The sequence below is a fragment of the Ptychodera flava genome, chromosome 12 (genome assembly GCF_041260155.1).
Source record: "Ptychodera flava strain L36383 chromosome 12, AS_Pfla_20210202, whole genome shotgun sequence".
Lineage (NCBI taxonomy): Eukaryota > Metazoa > Hemichordata > Enteropneusta > Ptychoderidae > Ptychodera > Ptychodera flava.
The window spans coordinates 23,712,390-23,729,486 of NC_091939.1; the positions used below are offsets into that span (position 1 = coordinate 23,712,390).

General features: G+C 40.6%; 1 protein-coding gene across 2 annotated transcripts in view; it reads right to left on the reverse strand.

Annotated features, from left to right (window-relative positions):
• Nucleotides 1-16,852, reverse strand: part of LOC139145448 (uncharacterized) — a 32,267-nt gene extending 15,415 nt beyond the window's left edge. The window contains exons 1-9 of one of the 2 annotated variants that reach the window (XM_070716643.1): nt 15,954-16,126; nt 13,347-13,442; nt 9,838-9,974; nt 8,220-8,346; nt 6,071-6,204; nt 5,383-5,530; nt 2,777-2,990; nt 1,886-2,031; nt 390-605 (exon numbers count right to left, since the gene is read on the reverse strand). In XM_070716643.1, coding sequence (XP_070572744.1) covers nt 390-605; nt 1,886-2,031; nt 2,777-2,990; nt 5,383-5,530; nt 6,071-6,204; nt 8,220-8,346; nt 9,838-9,974; nt 13,347-13,439 — 1,215 coding nt within the window. In that variant the 5' untranslated portion in view covers nt 13,440-13,442; nt 15,954-16,126. Of the gene's footprint in view, nt 1-389; nt 606-1,885; nt 2,032-2,776; nt 2,991-5,382; nt 5,531-6,070; nt 6,205-8,219; nt 8,347-9,837; nt 9,975-13,346; nt 13,443-15,953; nt 16,127-16,738 lie in introns of those variants that run through there. The other variant, XM_070716644.1, reaches the window with a different exon arrangement.
• Nucleotides 16,853-17,097: the final 245 nt, after the last annotated feature.

Sequence of the window (17,097 nt, forward strand, 5' to 3'; positions counted from 1 at the left end):
GAACCTCGTTTCAGATCAACAAGCCAAAACTATATCAGTTTCCAGTAATCGCTCGTTGACGACGTCCAGAAACATAAAGACCAAGTCTGTTTCAGAAGCATACTGATACTCAAACCTAAATAGTCAACGACATCGCAGAATCAAATTTGGAAAGTCAATGTATTCAGCTTCCATATGATCACACACCTACTTACTGAACACGTCAAAGAACGTAAATTGCTGTACGGTTAGTAGTTTAGTCGACTACAAAAAAGTTACTTCCATTGCATAACTTTTGCCAAATGTCAGGGTCAAGAAACAAGTACAATTTTTCTTGTCCAAACTGATCACCAGAATTTCATTTCGAATTGTTTAGGAGGTGGGAGTGTTACACATAAAAGGTCGTTTACCTCGTCCAGTGTCAAGGCAACAAGAACACGAGCTGCCTGGTAGGTCAGCATTCCCATTTCACCACTGTGCATAAGTTCTTCCAGAGGGTTCACCAGATAGAGGTAGGAATCGGGCCGGCGTGACGTCAATGTCGCCAACACCTTCAAACTGTTGATCTGCACCTCGGAACTCTTGTCAAGATTTTCGATCACGAAATCTGAATATTTTTCCACTTTCTGCGAGAGGAGGAAAGTTGGTTAAAAGATGAAATTAAATTTCGATACGTGAACAATCGAAACCTGTAAAGAATGTAACGAATTGAACATAAGGTTGAGAGAGATGGGAGTGATACGGAGAGAGAAAAGAGTAAAACAAATAGAGATAGAGATAGAGATAAAGACAGAGACACGCAGAAAGACAGACAGAGGTAGAGAGACACAGAGAAATGCCAAAAGTTCAAGTGAAATTTACAATAACAATAAGACCGCAACAATATCTATAATTACTGAAATGTGGCCAAAAACAATGTATCTGTAGTTCCTTACGTCAAGCTTCTTGATAGCCGCTGAAATTTTGAAGGTAAGTGGCAATCACAGCTAAGGCATAATGAATAGGAGATAATGTGACCTTAAGCATTTAGATCGTATTTCTTGATTACTACAATCGAAAGAATTCATGTATTATCTACATCAATGGCCACCCATAATCGACATTGAAAAGTCTAAATCATGAAAAGTGATGAATACGATGCACAAAGTTTAAGGAGGTCATGGTTTTTAAGAAAGGAATGTCGCGACGACCAATTGTGGTATCCAATACAAACATAAGCACAGATTCTGAAGTAGAAAGTGTAATTGTACAAAAAAGCTTTAGAAATAGGTATATTTCTGAACCCATGTATAAAACTTTGACTCATTACGTCTATACTCGGGTCAGACACAGAGATGTTACACTGAACACAGTGTGCATTTTATTTATTTATTTATTTATTTATTTATTTATTTATTTATTTATTTATTTATATATTTATTTATTTATTTATTTATTCACATTAAAGGATAACCCATTTACAGATACCAATTGAGTGAAAGTTTCTCAATCGGGCTGTAATCTTCCATTGGGTCCTACAATGACACGTTGTTCTGTACCAGGTATACACAAACAGATACAGAGTCAAATGCTGTAAGAATAGACGATGTTCCGCTGATTGCGAGATCTCGCGAGACTTTAATACATGCCCGTAGAAACAGGTTTCCAGCTTAGTAATACAAGTCAACCTTTGTATGGAACTAGAAAAAGTGCAGAACTAAGCAAAGATTGCAACTTCATATATTTTATTTAGTGTTTAACTTAATTAGCGACTTTTCCTGTTTTACGCAGTTTGTCCTGTGTTGCGACAACACGTCCACTGCGAACCACATATTCTCGCGATATCTCGGAATGTCTCGCGCGGTTCGGAACATGGTCTATTAATAATGATGCTTGCCTCCCCCACCCCGGGACCCACAGACCTTACCTCCGGATAGTCGGCGGCTACATCTCCCAGCAACCTCAACACACCAGCCAGGTAGACTTCGTCGTTTTCCGTCACTTTCTCCGTCAACGCGTCGAGCTTGTCCAGGACAGCTTCCTTGTTGTGTGGGTATGTAGACAACAGTAACTCTGGAAGCAAGGAACCGTAGATGGTTAAAACACGCACATGGCAAACTTAATGCATTCAACCTCAACACCCCTCCCGAAGGGAAAGTTTGCAGGTCCAAAAATCAAAAGAGGAAATTATGAGTTTAACATTTCCCAAACTCGATAAATTGCCGAAACTGGTTTCTGAAAAGTTCAAACTAATCGGACAGCGTATTTGAATAACAGAAATTTCAAACATTAAACGGTGACTCGGATATATTACACACATACACGTATTCATAATGCTACCATGGCGTTAAGTCACTAGTAGTTTGAACTTGCTCACGGCAATCGAAATAGAGTGAAAGGCTCTTCCCCTAATAAGTTTTAATTATTCATCACCTCTAGTATATGCAGCGTTTTCCAGCTACCGTTTGAAATTTAAAATTATTACTTTTACTTTTACAGTCACCTCCAACCTCAAAAGTTGTTCCATACTCGTGTCAATAAACTTGACTCAGTTGAATGACTTGCGAATGTGTTGTCTATCCGAATATGAACGGAAGTTGCTATTTTCATGACCCCTTAATGACCTCACATCCTGGTATTTTGTTTTTTTCATGTGTGATCTGTATTACAAACCATATTTACTGAATTTGATACTGTTTGGCCACTGTAACTTATTTTCAAACAAAAAAGAAAAAAGTTACCGTGTGGAAAAATGACGGTGAAATTAAGGGTTAAAGGTCATAACTTGACATTCATATAAAACTTCATGCATCCTTACGAATGAAAAAGGGCAGTTCAATGTCATCCCTGTCCATGCACCACTCGATCAGCTCGGTAACTCTCGGGGCTACGACCGACGGTTGTTTGACGGCGATCTTGACAATGGCTTCCATGACGTTCAAGGTCAGCAACTCCGACGTTGAGTTCTTCAGTATCTTCATCAGAGAAGGCACGAACCTTGAGGATGCTTCAACGTCAAGTTCAGTTTCAGTCTACAGAGGATGAAGACTATGGTTTAGATACATGTTGTAAGTTAGGCTGCGTTCACAAATAACGATTAGGGGGGGGGGGCTGGAGGAATTTCGATTGAAATCTTATTTTTTTTAAGATCCCCCCCCCCTAAGTACCCCAAAAAAATTTCAAATGCCCCCCTCTATATGGTCAAAATTTTTCAAGTCCCCCCCCCCCAACTATCACAGGCCCGCATATTTGTAAAGGATGTGAGCGCAGAAAAAATAAACATATTGCGCCGTTCCGCTCACAGGTGTTCAACACTACCTGTATTAGCACTTTCTATAGTCTTATTCTCAAGGCAAGTTCTTTAAATGCATCAGTGATTTTTTTAGATTTATTGGTCTAAAAGCCAACTTGAGTTAATCCAACTCTGGCCAGGTCAATTGCTCCTGCTGAGGAGCACACAAAATGACAATCATGAGAGAGTAGGCAAATTGTGAATTCTGGCTAATTGCCATATTGCACTGTGACCTACCAAACATTTTTCCAAAACTACAAGACATCTATGAATTAGATGCTACTCTAAATTGACAATACTGGAAGGTTAAAATGTTCCACCAAATAAATGTTTTAATCTCTGAAATTTTGGGTGTAATAATTTCAAATTTGGTTAAAAAATAAATAATTCCATTTGGTCAAATATTTTTACTTTTAGTCTTTACTGTTCAAAGTTTTACATCTGTATCATTTATAACAAGAATATGAAAATTTAGAAAACCAAGCATGGTGACCCTATCTTTTTTCTGTAATATTTGATTATTCTTATATGCTAGAATTCAAACATTACTATGTGTTCTTGCATGTGTTGCTCTCTGGCCTGATCTTGTGTACAATTATGTTTCACTGTCATGAGCATCATTTGACCCAAATTCTTCTTCAACTACCATGTACATCAGAGTCAGAGCTATCTCTGTCACTGATCAGGTATGCAGTGACAGTGAAACTGCAGGAGCAGAGCTTTAATGATAGTGACACTATCTGTAGGCAGTAGCTGTATTAACTTTGATAATTTTGGCAATATTTTTGTTCAGTTTTACAAATTTGTTCTAGTTCTACTCCCTACAGCCTGTTGAAATGTCTAGTATTCAGCTTGCTATCACAGCCTATTTATGTGTACCATGCATTTGTATCACTGACAACTGACTGTCAGTCTGGACTCCAATTAAATTATCACTAAATACATATTTATATTTATATATACAGGCTTTGTCGACAAACTAAATATTGTATGTTTGAGCATGCTGTAGGGAGATAGCAAGAAACTGTAGTTGTTATATTGCATAGGAATATTGCAGAAACCATTAACAGTTGCAACTTCTTCCCTGTTACGAGGCTCAAGTTTGTTTTTTTAACACAAATCACACATTTAGATTTTTTCGAGATAAAAGTCATGAAATGTGACAAAATGGTTCTAAATTTTGTTAAATTATTTCTAACATTAAAACATTTTGATGACATTAAAAATGGTATTCATTTTTCATTGAATTATCTACAAAAGCTTGGAATTGGCAAATGTAAAACACAAAAGGGAACAAAAAATTTTCAAGTCCCCCCCCCTATAGGTAGAGCAAATTTCAAGTCCCCCCTCTACTACCCCAAAAATTTTCGAATCCCCCCCTGAATTCCTCCAGCCCCCCCCCCCCTAACCGTTTTTTGTGAACGCAGCCTTAGATGTACTTGTGTCTGTTCGAATATACCTTCAGTAATGTTTACCTGATAAAGTTTGAGGGAAAAGTGTTCCAAATATTGGGAAACGAATGTACGAGAGTAGTAGTAGGTGTACTGTGATAATGATTTTGCCAATTTCGTTCCTTTTACTCCTTTTATTGTCGATGATGTCGACTTCACTGACTGCCCGCATCTCCCATTGGCATATGCTGAGCCAGAAACGAAACGACAAGACTGAAAATTGGTTGACTCAGTCAGCATTTTGCATTAATCTATAGTAAATGTGGTGCATAGCTACAGTTTTCTCAGAGAAACCCTCTAGCTCTTATCTTAGCGTTTATATCCATTAATCTTCATTGGTGCTACCGACGGCACAACTGTCTGTATACGTTTGCCCATAAAATAGCTGATGCCCTCTATGGTCGTCCTGGGCAGAACTAAATATATCTCACTTTTTCGCTCGAAACAAGCGCCACCCTTTCATTTTGGATTAAATTTAGTGTCAAACAGAAGCAGTTCTTACTATCTTGGAATTTTCAACAATCTATATTAAACAGTTTCGTACCAAAAGTTTAGGCAATATTCGAAGAGGTCACCTTTTAAAAAGCGAGAGACTAGCTCGGGCGCCGGCCACCCGCTCTCTCCAGCTAAGCCTCTTGACACCCAACAACGCGCAAACTCCCTGAATATTGGCCTACTTACGCGATGGAGGTAGCGTCTGATAACACTGGATGTAACGATACCATAACCGTTGTCCTGGTAACCATTCTCTTGTTGCAGTGGCTGTGATGACGTAAATGATAGGAGTCGACTCAAGTAGTTGGAGTATTTTGACCACGTTTTCGAAAAACTGAAAAAAATGGATAGGTTTTACCTTAATGCATATGACATATAGCGCCATTGGCAAATGATATTGAAATTGTTTCTCTTAATGGCAAGAGAAGAACTTTCATCAATTTTCGTAGAGATTGTCCGGCTTCATAGTCATAATATGTGGGTCCCTATTCACCGTTCTCTTCAAGGGTTTAAATATTCATGTCCCCCGCAGTGGATAATAATGAACCGGTCCTTTGTTCAGTTTTCGAAAGAAGCGTTCAACGATTATTCAGTGAGCGTGTGATTCCGACGTGCCTGTTCGAACGTCTGCGTGTAAATTTGTGTGACTTTTGAACCCCACGGGATCTTACCCTTAATCTGTTCAATTACGAAGGTGAGAAACCGTTTCAGCCCTCGAACTCACTTCACACACAATGTAAAGCGGTTAACCTCCTCCAAAATGGGAGCGATGACGTCACAAGAGCCTATTCACGCCACCATAAAATGGTAAAAGAAGCCTGAGAAAATGGCCGAGTAAGGGTAACCCGCCCTCTATTGTTCGCCATTTACTTACTGTATTTCTTTACAGACGCCAACCAGAATCACCTCGATAATATCTGGTTTTGAAGTGCTCTTCAAGTGTTCAGCGTGTTCTCTCATCATCTTGTCAAACGCCACCAGCACTTCGGATAATCTGGTTTCCAGACCCTGTCGGATCAAGGACACAGAGAGTCTCACAGTGTTTATTCAATTGATGATCATTTTGCGCTATACACACTCCAAATCCAACTCGAATCGTCTTTAATGACTCGAAGCGTTTATAACTCGCGATTTGATGGCTGCCCCTGTAAAGACCCTGTCCTTTTGTTCAATCTGTCTAGCTTGTACCACTCCATGAACTATTCAGCTGAAGTTGACGCACTTTCGCCGCAAGAAACCTCACTTACACGTTCTTGCCGTAACTGCCATAGAGCATGCATACTGCTTTTCTTAAAAAAAACTATCATTTTATTCTCCTATCTAAACTATGTTGGAATACAAAAGTATAAGCCTTGCCAGCACAATCCATTGTTTATAATAGGCAATGTTATGTTATTAATAAATGAAGTATAGTCAGGGTGTATTGACCAGATACGATGTGGGAGTAGTAAAAGAAACACATCAGCCAATACTCATTCAAGGGAGACAATCAGTCTGTCGAGCAAACACATTTTACTAAATTTTTCGAAAAACACAATTTGAAGGCCGTCGTCCCCCCTCTAAGATTTCTAAATACATGCCCGCCATGGAAGCCAGGAATATGACAATATCTGAATATCCCTCTCACTGAGAACGGGGTCACTGACCCAGCCGTGATCCTGGTGTATGACGGTGACACCTGTGATCACGTGACCTTCACCAAGAGGGTGACCCCTGTTTCACAGATTGATTTACAGCTATTATTTCCACCGAAAGAATGACTAAGAACTCTGTTGGAAATAAAATAACTGATGTGGTCTTTTTATCGAAGCTTTTATTGTAATGGATGCTCCGCTGAGTAAAACGTAAAAAAAAATTACGTAACAAGAACAAATTGGATGAATTGACAGCTTACTTTCTCACGGTGACGTCAGTCTGGGACAAGTATTGTCGTGTTCAGTATTTTGATCTCGCGGCCGTCAAAACAACATTCCCCTTTCAAAATATGTAAATATCTTATGACAATCACGCTTATTTTTACGATGCGTTGAATGAATAACCAGGGAACAATAAGCGGCTACTTTTTACTGTAGTAAAAAACACGACCTTCACTGATGTACAGGGAAGGAAGAAGAAGAAGAAGGGACTTTTGGTCAGCTCACTACACAGGGACTTTATCGCATGCTAATAACTGACAGTGAGGTACCAATGCTGAACAACAGAGAGAGAGAGAGAGAGAGAGAGAGAGAGAGAGAGAGAGAGAGAGAGAGAGGAGAGATATGACTGATGGATGTATACTTAGCGCTGATTTGTATGGCCTCTATAAATTTGATCAAAATTTATAGTTTTGATCAAATTAAGGGATTGTTTACACACAGGTGCATAACACAAATTAAGAAATTTGATTTTTGAATTTGAATTGGTACCTAATCCATTTCTTGTATTAAGCGGCAGAAATGTAAAAAAAACGGCACCACTTTCCATCAGTTTATATGATTCATAATCAAAGAGTTGGTGGTTCAATTTACGGAAAAGAGATACTCGTCTCCAATTTTGCTTAATTGTCAATTTCGCCTGAATAACAAAGGACTAATTAGAAAATACAAGTATGGTTCGTATCCTACAATCCTTCATTCAAATGATACCCGTTTGCAGAATGATACTTTAATGCAGGGATCAATATGCCATCATGGCCAAATTTCAGGGAGAGTAATTCAGTTAATTTTAGCCCTCCCGGAATTTTAAAATGGCATCACCCTGAAATTTTAAGTCCATATAATGCAGTACAGAGTGTTTGAAGCATTGAGAAACGGTGATACTGGAACTTGGCTCAGCTGATGGTCTGCTGTTGTGAAAGAAGGCGTATTGTCGATTGAACTACATGGCCACGTGCGCTGCTTACGCTACGCTATACGCGTTAAGTCTGGTTTACACCTATTAAAATATTTTCATATAATAAGGGAGCCGCTAGCATTGTATTAAAACTCTTTTTATACGCTGTGCTCGCATTAGAGCATTAGATCAAAGCGTGATTGCATCCCTACCTGCCAGGTTATGGTTGATGCAAGCTGCTTCACTGCCTGGCCGAGCCGCCACTTTGGAGTCTTCAGAAAAGCAACCACAATGTCGGCCATTCTTCTGTTGACACGCCGCTGCACCGAAGGGAGGGGTCTACAAGGAGGCAAGGAGAACAGGTTTTATTTGCCTTGTGCTGGGGCATCGGCAACGCTTCAAAGAGACCAGGTACCTCTCAAGAGCTCGGTGGTTCCGCTGTCTGAACATGTATTTAATAGGGCGATGCGAAATGCAAAAGTTCAGTGCTGTGCAGCAGTGCAGGCATAAGTCCCTACGGTCAAATTCAGAAATCCTTATAGGTGATCGGAAACTCTAGCCCAACATGCATTGCTTTCTTGTTGAGCAAAGGTCACACAATATCATCGTTCCTATAAATAAAGTGACTTTACAGCGTTGGTTTTTATTTTCTTTCCTGTAACCTGTTTTCTAATTTTGGAGGTAGACGGACGAGAGGGGGCCTTAATGGGGTCAGTAAGCCGCAGGGAGGGTTGCGTAAACCCAAACAAACCCTACAAGCTCCAGTTGAACAGGTGTTCATCATTTTGCGATTGGCTCGACAGCGGCTCCTTTCAAAATGTCTTAAATCAAGACTTTCTCCGAGGATACATCGTTTATGTGAGGACAGAAGAAATAAGTCATTTCATTTTTGGTCCTTCCAGTCTGTCCCCTTGTCTGACTCTCGTAAACACCGACAACTACTCGACCATAGATACTGGTTAGATGTCATGATCTGATACAGTCACATGCTTATGAGCAAAACATTGTCTTTTTACGGCTGAGGAAATAGCCCCTGATAGATGTAAGTATTCAACATAAAAAGTGCAGAATTGTGTCTCATTTGGGGAATAAAATCTATGACGCGATGGATCGGCGTCTTTTCAAACACGCTACTATAGAAAGCTCCATTAGCTGTAACAGTAGCAGCCGATGTTCTCCCAGTGTTTTTGATCTTTCCGTGCATGTCAGAATGTTTTGTCACAGTTCAACTTGACAGTACAGTGTCCATTGCACACTATGCTGTGAGTTTGCGAGGCTAATAATTTGCATTTCAACGAACCCTAGGGAAAGATTGCGAAACTCTAAAATTACTTTTTTCATTACAAAAATCATCATCAAAAGTTACAGCTATCAGGACATTGATCAATCCGTCCCTCTGATTTGTAGACAAGCCTCCTACACGAATTTTTTCAAAGATTTTAGTTCACCAGAGACAAAAACGTAGTCTCTCCGCAAAAGATGATAAACCGTGCCCCGGGAGATTCATTAACGTCCCTTCTTTGAAGTATAGACGTTCTGGGAGTTACGCTCCTAGGTTTTTGTTTGAATTACCCCTCGGAGAGAAGTAAAGAGATCCCCGAGACAGCAAACTCAGGCATTGTCCAAGTGACAAGTAGTGACACACATACAATGGTAGAACACCAACACAAATAGTCATCTTGTGTCACTCTCGATTGTGTCATTTTTTATTGTCTTTGTTCATAGTATTAACAAATGGGGGCCGCATCCTTTCACAACTGGCGGATTTCTTTGTGTCCCTCCTCTCTCACTCGCTTTTTATAGGTCCCCGTTAATACAAATAATACTCACGCCAATTGTGTTGTAAATAGGCCAATGCTGACTTCGAGGTTCCTAACTTGTCCGTCATTGTTCTTTTTGTCGTCTTTGAATGCGTCGTAGGAATTCTTCCACTTCCCGAGAAACGAGAGAGCGAGATCCGGATTTATCTGCAGAGGTTTAGGGCAAAAAAAGTACGAGTTATTCAAAAACGACAGAGCGATGATTCTGATTATTAACAGTTCAACCGTGTTATTGTCTTCCAAAGAGGGACGCAGTGTTTGAAAACTGTACACAGTTCGCAAGAATCCAGTATGTGATCATTGACTCTGTGGATTAAGGCTGGGTTCCGTTCACAGTCTACAGTATCAACATTAAAGATACAGAAAAAGAACGTTTAGATATGATGCTCACTACTGAGTTTGAAACACAGAAAAAAATCATGGGAAAAGGGATACCTGACATCAGTTATCCAAAAGTTGCGGTTATCGTCTTTAAATGGATCTATTATCTGATAAGCGCGTACTTTTCGTCGCTATTTCGACACCTTGGCAATACGTTTGTAGAAAGAACTCTACATTGAATCTGTGGCGGAATGGCATTTCGAAATTAAAGAAGACAGCAGCAACACCGACACCGCCACCGACAACGAGACGACAACGACAACAACAACAATAACAACAACAATATAAACAATTATAACAATAATGGTGACAACAACAACATTATTTGATGATGAAATTTGCAACATCATTTTCAGAAATCGAAAGTTGCTTACTTACATATACTACATAGATATACAGCCTTCCTTCAAACAGTACGTTTTGGTAGCAAATTTTACATTTTACAGTTTTTCATGATGCTATTGTGGTGACAAAGATTGGACGAATGATTCCATTCAAACAGGATGTAGAAGAAAACGAACATCTTCTCTCATGGTTTTCGGACATTTCAAATGACGTCTTTCGAAGCGACAATGTTAATGCAATTTAATTAAATGTTACATAATACCTCATTGTGGTCACCCTCTTGAATGGATACACATTGAACCCATTGTCCACAGAGGAAAACCGACCCTGAGTTTACCAACTAACGCATACACACTAAAAGAATAACACCGAATTTTTCCCCTGAGAGCCGAGCTTTCAAACCACTCACACACGAACTATACTTTCCACTTTTCGTGTCTATCGATCCCGCTAAGTTTTGCAATGCGACTGTTTGTCTTGGTATTGTCAACGTCGTTTTGTAAGTCTCTTTTAGCCTATTGTCAAACCCGAGAGCTGATTAAGGTAAGCTCGAACAGTTTCAAGAAAAGGTGGAAAAAGAAAAAAAATCGTCTAAAACCTGGATTGCACTTTCAGGTGGAACAAAGAACAACGCTTTCTGAGTCATCGTTCCGTAAACAAACAAACAAACACACCGAGAAAACAAGAAATTCAAAAACAAAGACAAGCATAATAAGTCTACTACTCTTCCTGTTTGTGATACAAAAGTGCTTACGTACATCAATGTCAAGTGAAAACGTGACTAGCTTCATCGATTCATCGAATGGAATAATTTCTTTCACTTCAATGTAAGGCCCACCGACATTATTTCCAAAGTCCTCCCTGCCCCTAAGGCTCAGATGATATGCCTAAGCCTGCCTTCGAAACTATTTCCAATCTATCACGATGCATTTTTACATTTCAGGTTGTTGTTTATTGATAATAACCATCAGCTATTATCCTGTTTGCTAGTCGAGGAGAAACGAAAACTGACCGACATCAACTGGGTCATAGGTCATTGTCGTATTCGAAATTCAGTTTTTCTGTTGTCATGCTCACAACTGCTACTTTATTGCCATCACTCTGCTAGCTCCCTGCTTGTACGACGCTTTACTTATCAACAACAGCAACATGAGCTGTAAGCCGGCAAATTCTACCTCAGTCTCGCTTGGCGAATAATTGGGGCATGGATAGCGGAATTACGGCATTATTTTCCGAGCAACTTTCCGAATCGATGAAGAATCCTAAAAATGCATACATCGAATTCTCCAAGTTTGGACAAAGGGAATTGTTACCCCTCCCTACAATATCCTATTTGTGCGCGATCGTCATCAAAGGACAGATTTTCCTTTAAGTAGTGCAAAATATCGTCGGATATGAGGAAATAGTGGTACCGAATATTCTGTTCGAAGTTTGAATCACGTGATGGTATGCAACGGGCGCATGGTATCCCAGTGAACGCAGGTCTATTACATTCAACTTTTGTGAAGAAACGGCTTCGAATGTTTCAGTAATGGGGAGTAGAATTAGCAAAGTCGTGTATAACTCTAAATTACTTCAGCTATACGGTATACAGTCGTCATGAGCGACACACCTATCGCACAGACAGCATCATTAACAACAGGCGCGACTTTCTGTTGCCACTCGATAGCTTTCTGACGTCGCAAAAGAAGGCCCACGTGACCTTTCTCAAATGGGAAGACGTCTCCGCTTTGTGAACTCCACCGCCAAAGACTGTGTCCACGTTGGCACAATACATGCAACAGGTGGGTGCTGAGACGTTCATAGAGGCTGATAAAAATAGTTCCATGCGACTGTGAAGTGGTCGACCAAAGCGTTGATGCCAAGTATGTGCGATTCCAAGCATTAATGTGCCAGGTTACCTCGCAACGACCCGAGAAATTCTTTTTTCAGGTGCATTTTATGGCTGTTACTTTGCGTTCCGATTGATTGACGAATTCACAGTAATTAAGCTTGCTAAAGATAGTCTATTTTCATTCTGATGGATATCTAAATCGGTCACAGTATAAGTGGTGTTCGAGGACTGGTACAACAAGGCTTGTATTGTCGTCGGTCACACATCCCTGGGGTGGTGGATTGTAAGAAGAAGAGCTGCGCCCGGGGAAGTGAACCATTTTTCAACGTATTGGCTGTTCATCAAATCACACGCAGTTCTTCCGAAGCTCATATCCGCGTCAAAGAACGCGGTCAAATTTTGAACTCTTAAAGTCACAAATGTTCGGTTTTTAGTCCCTGATTTGTTACAACAGGGTGCTTTTAGTTGACTCAGTGAAAAATAAATGCCGTAAATTGATACGATTTTGCTTGAAGTCGTGCCAAAACCTGCAGTAAAAGTTTCCGGAACAATCTACTCAACCCTACGCAAAGCATAGTTGCTCCCTGCCGACTAACCTGTACATACGATACTTACATTGTTGAGCGAAATATAAGGCAATCAAATTAATAACGAAAACCTACTTTTGAGATTATATTTTAGGTAAAAATTATTGATGTGACACTGATACTGATTTATGTAAACTTTTGCCATCGTATAACCTCAAAAAAATCATATGCCCGGCCAGTAGCCATGTATGACCTTTGACCCGAATGACAGTAGTGCTAGCGCTCTAACTCGGACAGTAGAACCTGTTGGTTAACCATTCGACGGGAACCATGGTTTAAACAGCGGGTCCTTTTATAGTTCCCAACTGAAAAAAAAAATATTAAAGCCCTGGATAACAAATTAAATTAACACGTAGTCATGTGTCAAGTTACCTTCCATCTGACTTTCTTTTTGGCGATGACGTCATTGATCCGTTTCCAGTCGGCGTCTTCTTTTCCGAAGAGTGAGTGCAAGTCGTCTGTCATAGTCTGAAAGTAGTAAAAAAGAAGTCACATCGAGTTGAAATGTGGTTTTACAGTACCTTGAATTTCGTCATAGATAAGTTTTCATATAACCAATTTAACATTAAAAAAACTTCCCGGAGACATGGAGAATTTCACAAGTATAGCATTTATGTATTTATGGCTAGCTGATTTAATCCACAAGTTCATGGCCGTACGTACATAAATTGTAATTCATAACCTATTCTACATATACTATTATGAAATAGCATCTTCTTGGTATATATATATATATATATAATATATATATATATATATATATATATATATATATTCTTTATATATTCCAAGTACAAAGAAATGATTTATGTCACTTAAGTGTCATGCATTTTGCAATCTGTAGAAAGTTCTGAAGATTGCAAAATGCATGAAACATGTGTGTACTGACTTTTTAAAAATGTGTTTGTTTGGAATAAAATATAATATGATCGATGTTCAACAAATACATTTAAAACCTGAAATTTGATCCTTGCTTACGATCGTTTGTGTATTTTACGAGTAGCTCCAATTTCGTCCATTACGCTGAAAGTTTACCCTAAAACTACGGCCACGCTTAACTAAACCAAGTGTGCCCTTCATGTCGAAAGACCAACGCTGCTGATTCCCGGTTCATTTATGTACCGTGACCAAAACCACCGCGGTTTTGAGAGGTAAAGTGGACTCGGTCGTTCTCACATAATGCTGTGAATGAGGTCGAACTTTTTTCAAAAGAGAAATTAAGTACCCCCATGCTGATGGAACCGAGTTGAGGGAGGGAGATAGCTGCAGTGCAGCGGCTCCAAAGTGTCCACTCTGCCGCACCTAAAAAGACTCATTTTCCGATCGATTGTCTTTTTTTATTTCCTCGGACAAATTCCATAATTGGAATAAATGGGGGTTTCCTACATGTAAACTCGTGGTATGTACCTTCGATCGATTCAGGGTCCTCGATTGCGCGCTGTACTTTTCTACTTACCTGCCAAGTATTTAAGGTATAGAATTTACGTTACAAGACAGTACAATACCCCGTGTGTATGTATTAGCCGAATACGATATGTTAAGATGTTAGACATTCGAACGTTTTTCTACGGTCCAAGGGAAACGCTAACAGCGGGAAGCGTTGCGTTAACACTAGTCTTACTTGTTCCTGCACCCTTAACGATTTAACGCCACTATGCTTTCCAATACAGACACTTTTTTTCAAAAAACGAGCGTAGCGCGCTACCGGCTATCAGTACCAATGCGCGGTGTGCTTTCCCGTGGGACCAGGGCGGCTCAATCCTAAACAAGAGGGGAATAGCCCATAGAGAATGTGCTTTGCGCCTGCGGTTCAGCGGTTTTAGATCGGTCATTCCACCGTTGGGAGAACACCTGGCCGTTTCTGGTAGAGCAAGCGTGACTCGATCTAGCTCTTTAAGTGAATCCGAGTGCAAGGCCAGCGCGAAACGGACGCTTGGTCACCAATCGTTTTAATCCCGCTACAAAGTTATGCACAGAAAAGACGTGACATAAGACGACAACCGCGCGGACAAAGCGAGGCCCGCCAGAGAGCGGTCGCCTGAATAGGGAGGTAAAAAAGTGGACACGGTGTATAATCTCCGATCCATGACAGCCGACGATAGAAACGAGAAAAGATCGTGTTTTTTAGTGGATTATACGTTTAACATTTCCGATTGCTGGTATTAGAGGAGCTGCGCCAAGACTATTGGCGTCTAGCAACTTTGACCAGTTTCGAGGGCAGTTTTTTCGGAATCGCAAAATGAAGCTGTATAGCTCACTGTCAGCGCGCACGGTTTAGCTACTTTTGGCCTGAACATCTCCAATTGAACTTGCCTGTTCCTCTCGGGCAAACATCAGCACCGTAGGCTCTGTACAAGGACAATTATCAAGTTCTATTCAACCAGGCAAAAGCTGAGAAAATAACAACGCTCTTTTAATCAACTTTCAATTAGTCCAAACCGCTGCCTTTGTTAGCGAGGGATCGTTGTTCTTCTTGCATGTTAACCCGATACCAAAACAACCTCGGAGGTGTCAAGGTTTACAAAACAATACAGAAACTGCGGTTGAAAATTCAGAAAATGGTTACCCAGTTTTTACCGATACAGTTAGACTTTCATTGAGATTTTGAAAGGAAAAACATGTGCGGCCAGTTCAATGGCAATTGTGAACGCTTTTGTATGGAATTTCTATGCCTAAATAGCGGGAGATTAAACACGCTTAAAGCCCGTAACTCGTCGATAATCGTGTGTCGTCAACCGCTTCCTCTCGGCACAGCTCGGCTAGGCTTCCGAGTCTCTGGTGCCATAGCACTCTTTCCGAATTGCGATCTCAACGCCGATATCTTCCTTCTGTAACTTTTTTGGACATTCTAGGCGTACCCATATTTCGCGTATACAGATGCTGACTTCGATCGTCGCCTGTGAAGCATTTCAGCTCTTGTCTCGCCACAAGGCTTTTCAAATCGATAGCGAGATCATTTCATTGCCGATCGCAACCTACCTTCTGCGGTAACGAGGGAAATCGCTCACGCCGTCTCCCAATCACATTGCGCAAGAGTTCTCCACTACACTCTCAGCCTTTTCTCTTTTCTCTTTTCTGGATAGGTAGCACCGCCCTGGGGAAAAGGAGTGTAGTGATCAGTGTTCACCTGTTGTCCACTGAGTTGATACCGTCTGGGATCATCGGAAAATAAACAAAAGCGTCACCGCTCTGAGTTTGTGCGTCGGTGTGTTTTTGCGCATGCTTAGACAAGACAATGGAAAGCGATCTTAATAGCCCACAGTGTATGTCGAAAGTTGGCAAGGGCACATTTTAGCTTGTGTTACATCGCTGACATACCTCAATTTTTGCTTAATGGGCCACGTATCGAATTCGATGGTATAACGCCAAGTGGTGGCGTACAGTTACTGGGGTAATGATGGGCAGCTAAAGCAGGCGATATTAAAATTCAGCTGACAAAAAGACGGTTGTTGCGGAAACGGGACATATACTCGCACGGGTAGCAAAATATGCCGGTTATTATTTTTGTCCTGTTTCATTGACTACTGTTGACAGTTAAACGCAAACGAATCTGAATATTACAGTACACTGATTATGCTGTGCAGCCAGGGGGAAAATATTAATCCCCTCGACCATTTGACACCCTGCCAAACTGGCCATTGTTGGCAGGCGCTGACCAAGTCGATTGAATATGCCTTTCGCGCTTTGTCATGTTTATGGGTAAGTTGTATTTGGCAAGGATTAGTCTTGGTTCAGAGAAGATGAGTGACGGAGAGTAAACTTACAGGACGGCGCGAAGATTCCTCACATCAGCTTGTACCGTGTTTCCTTCTGTGCCGAGGCTCCAGTTTTTATCCGACATCGACAGAGGAGTGGAGCGGGGACATGCGTATGATTCCTTCAGGAGAGCCGGCAGAGGGCGCACTTACAGGTTCTCAATAAAAAAGGCTGGACCAGAGGGATCGTAGCTGGGGTGAAAATTATTACACAAAGGCGAAGAGAATACGCAAACGACGAACTTTAACCTATTCAGTGACCATTTAAACACTTGAAATATCTACTCAGTATAGGTGAAAAGGCAATGTACTCTTTGAAATATGTCAAATCCTGTGATAAGTGATCACATTTTGACTATAAAATTATT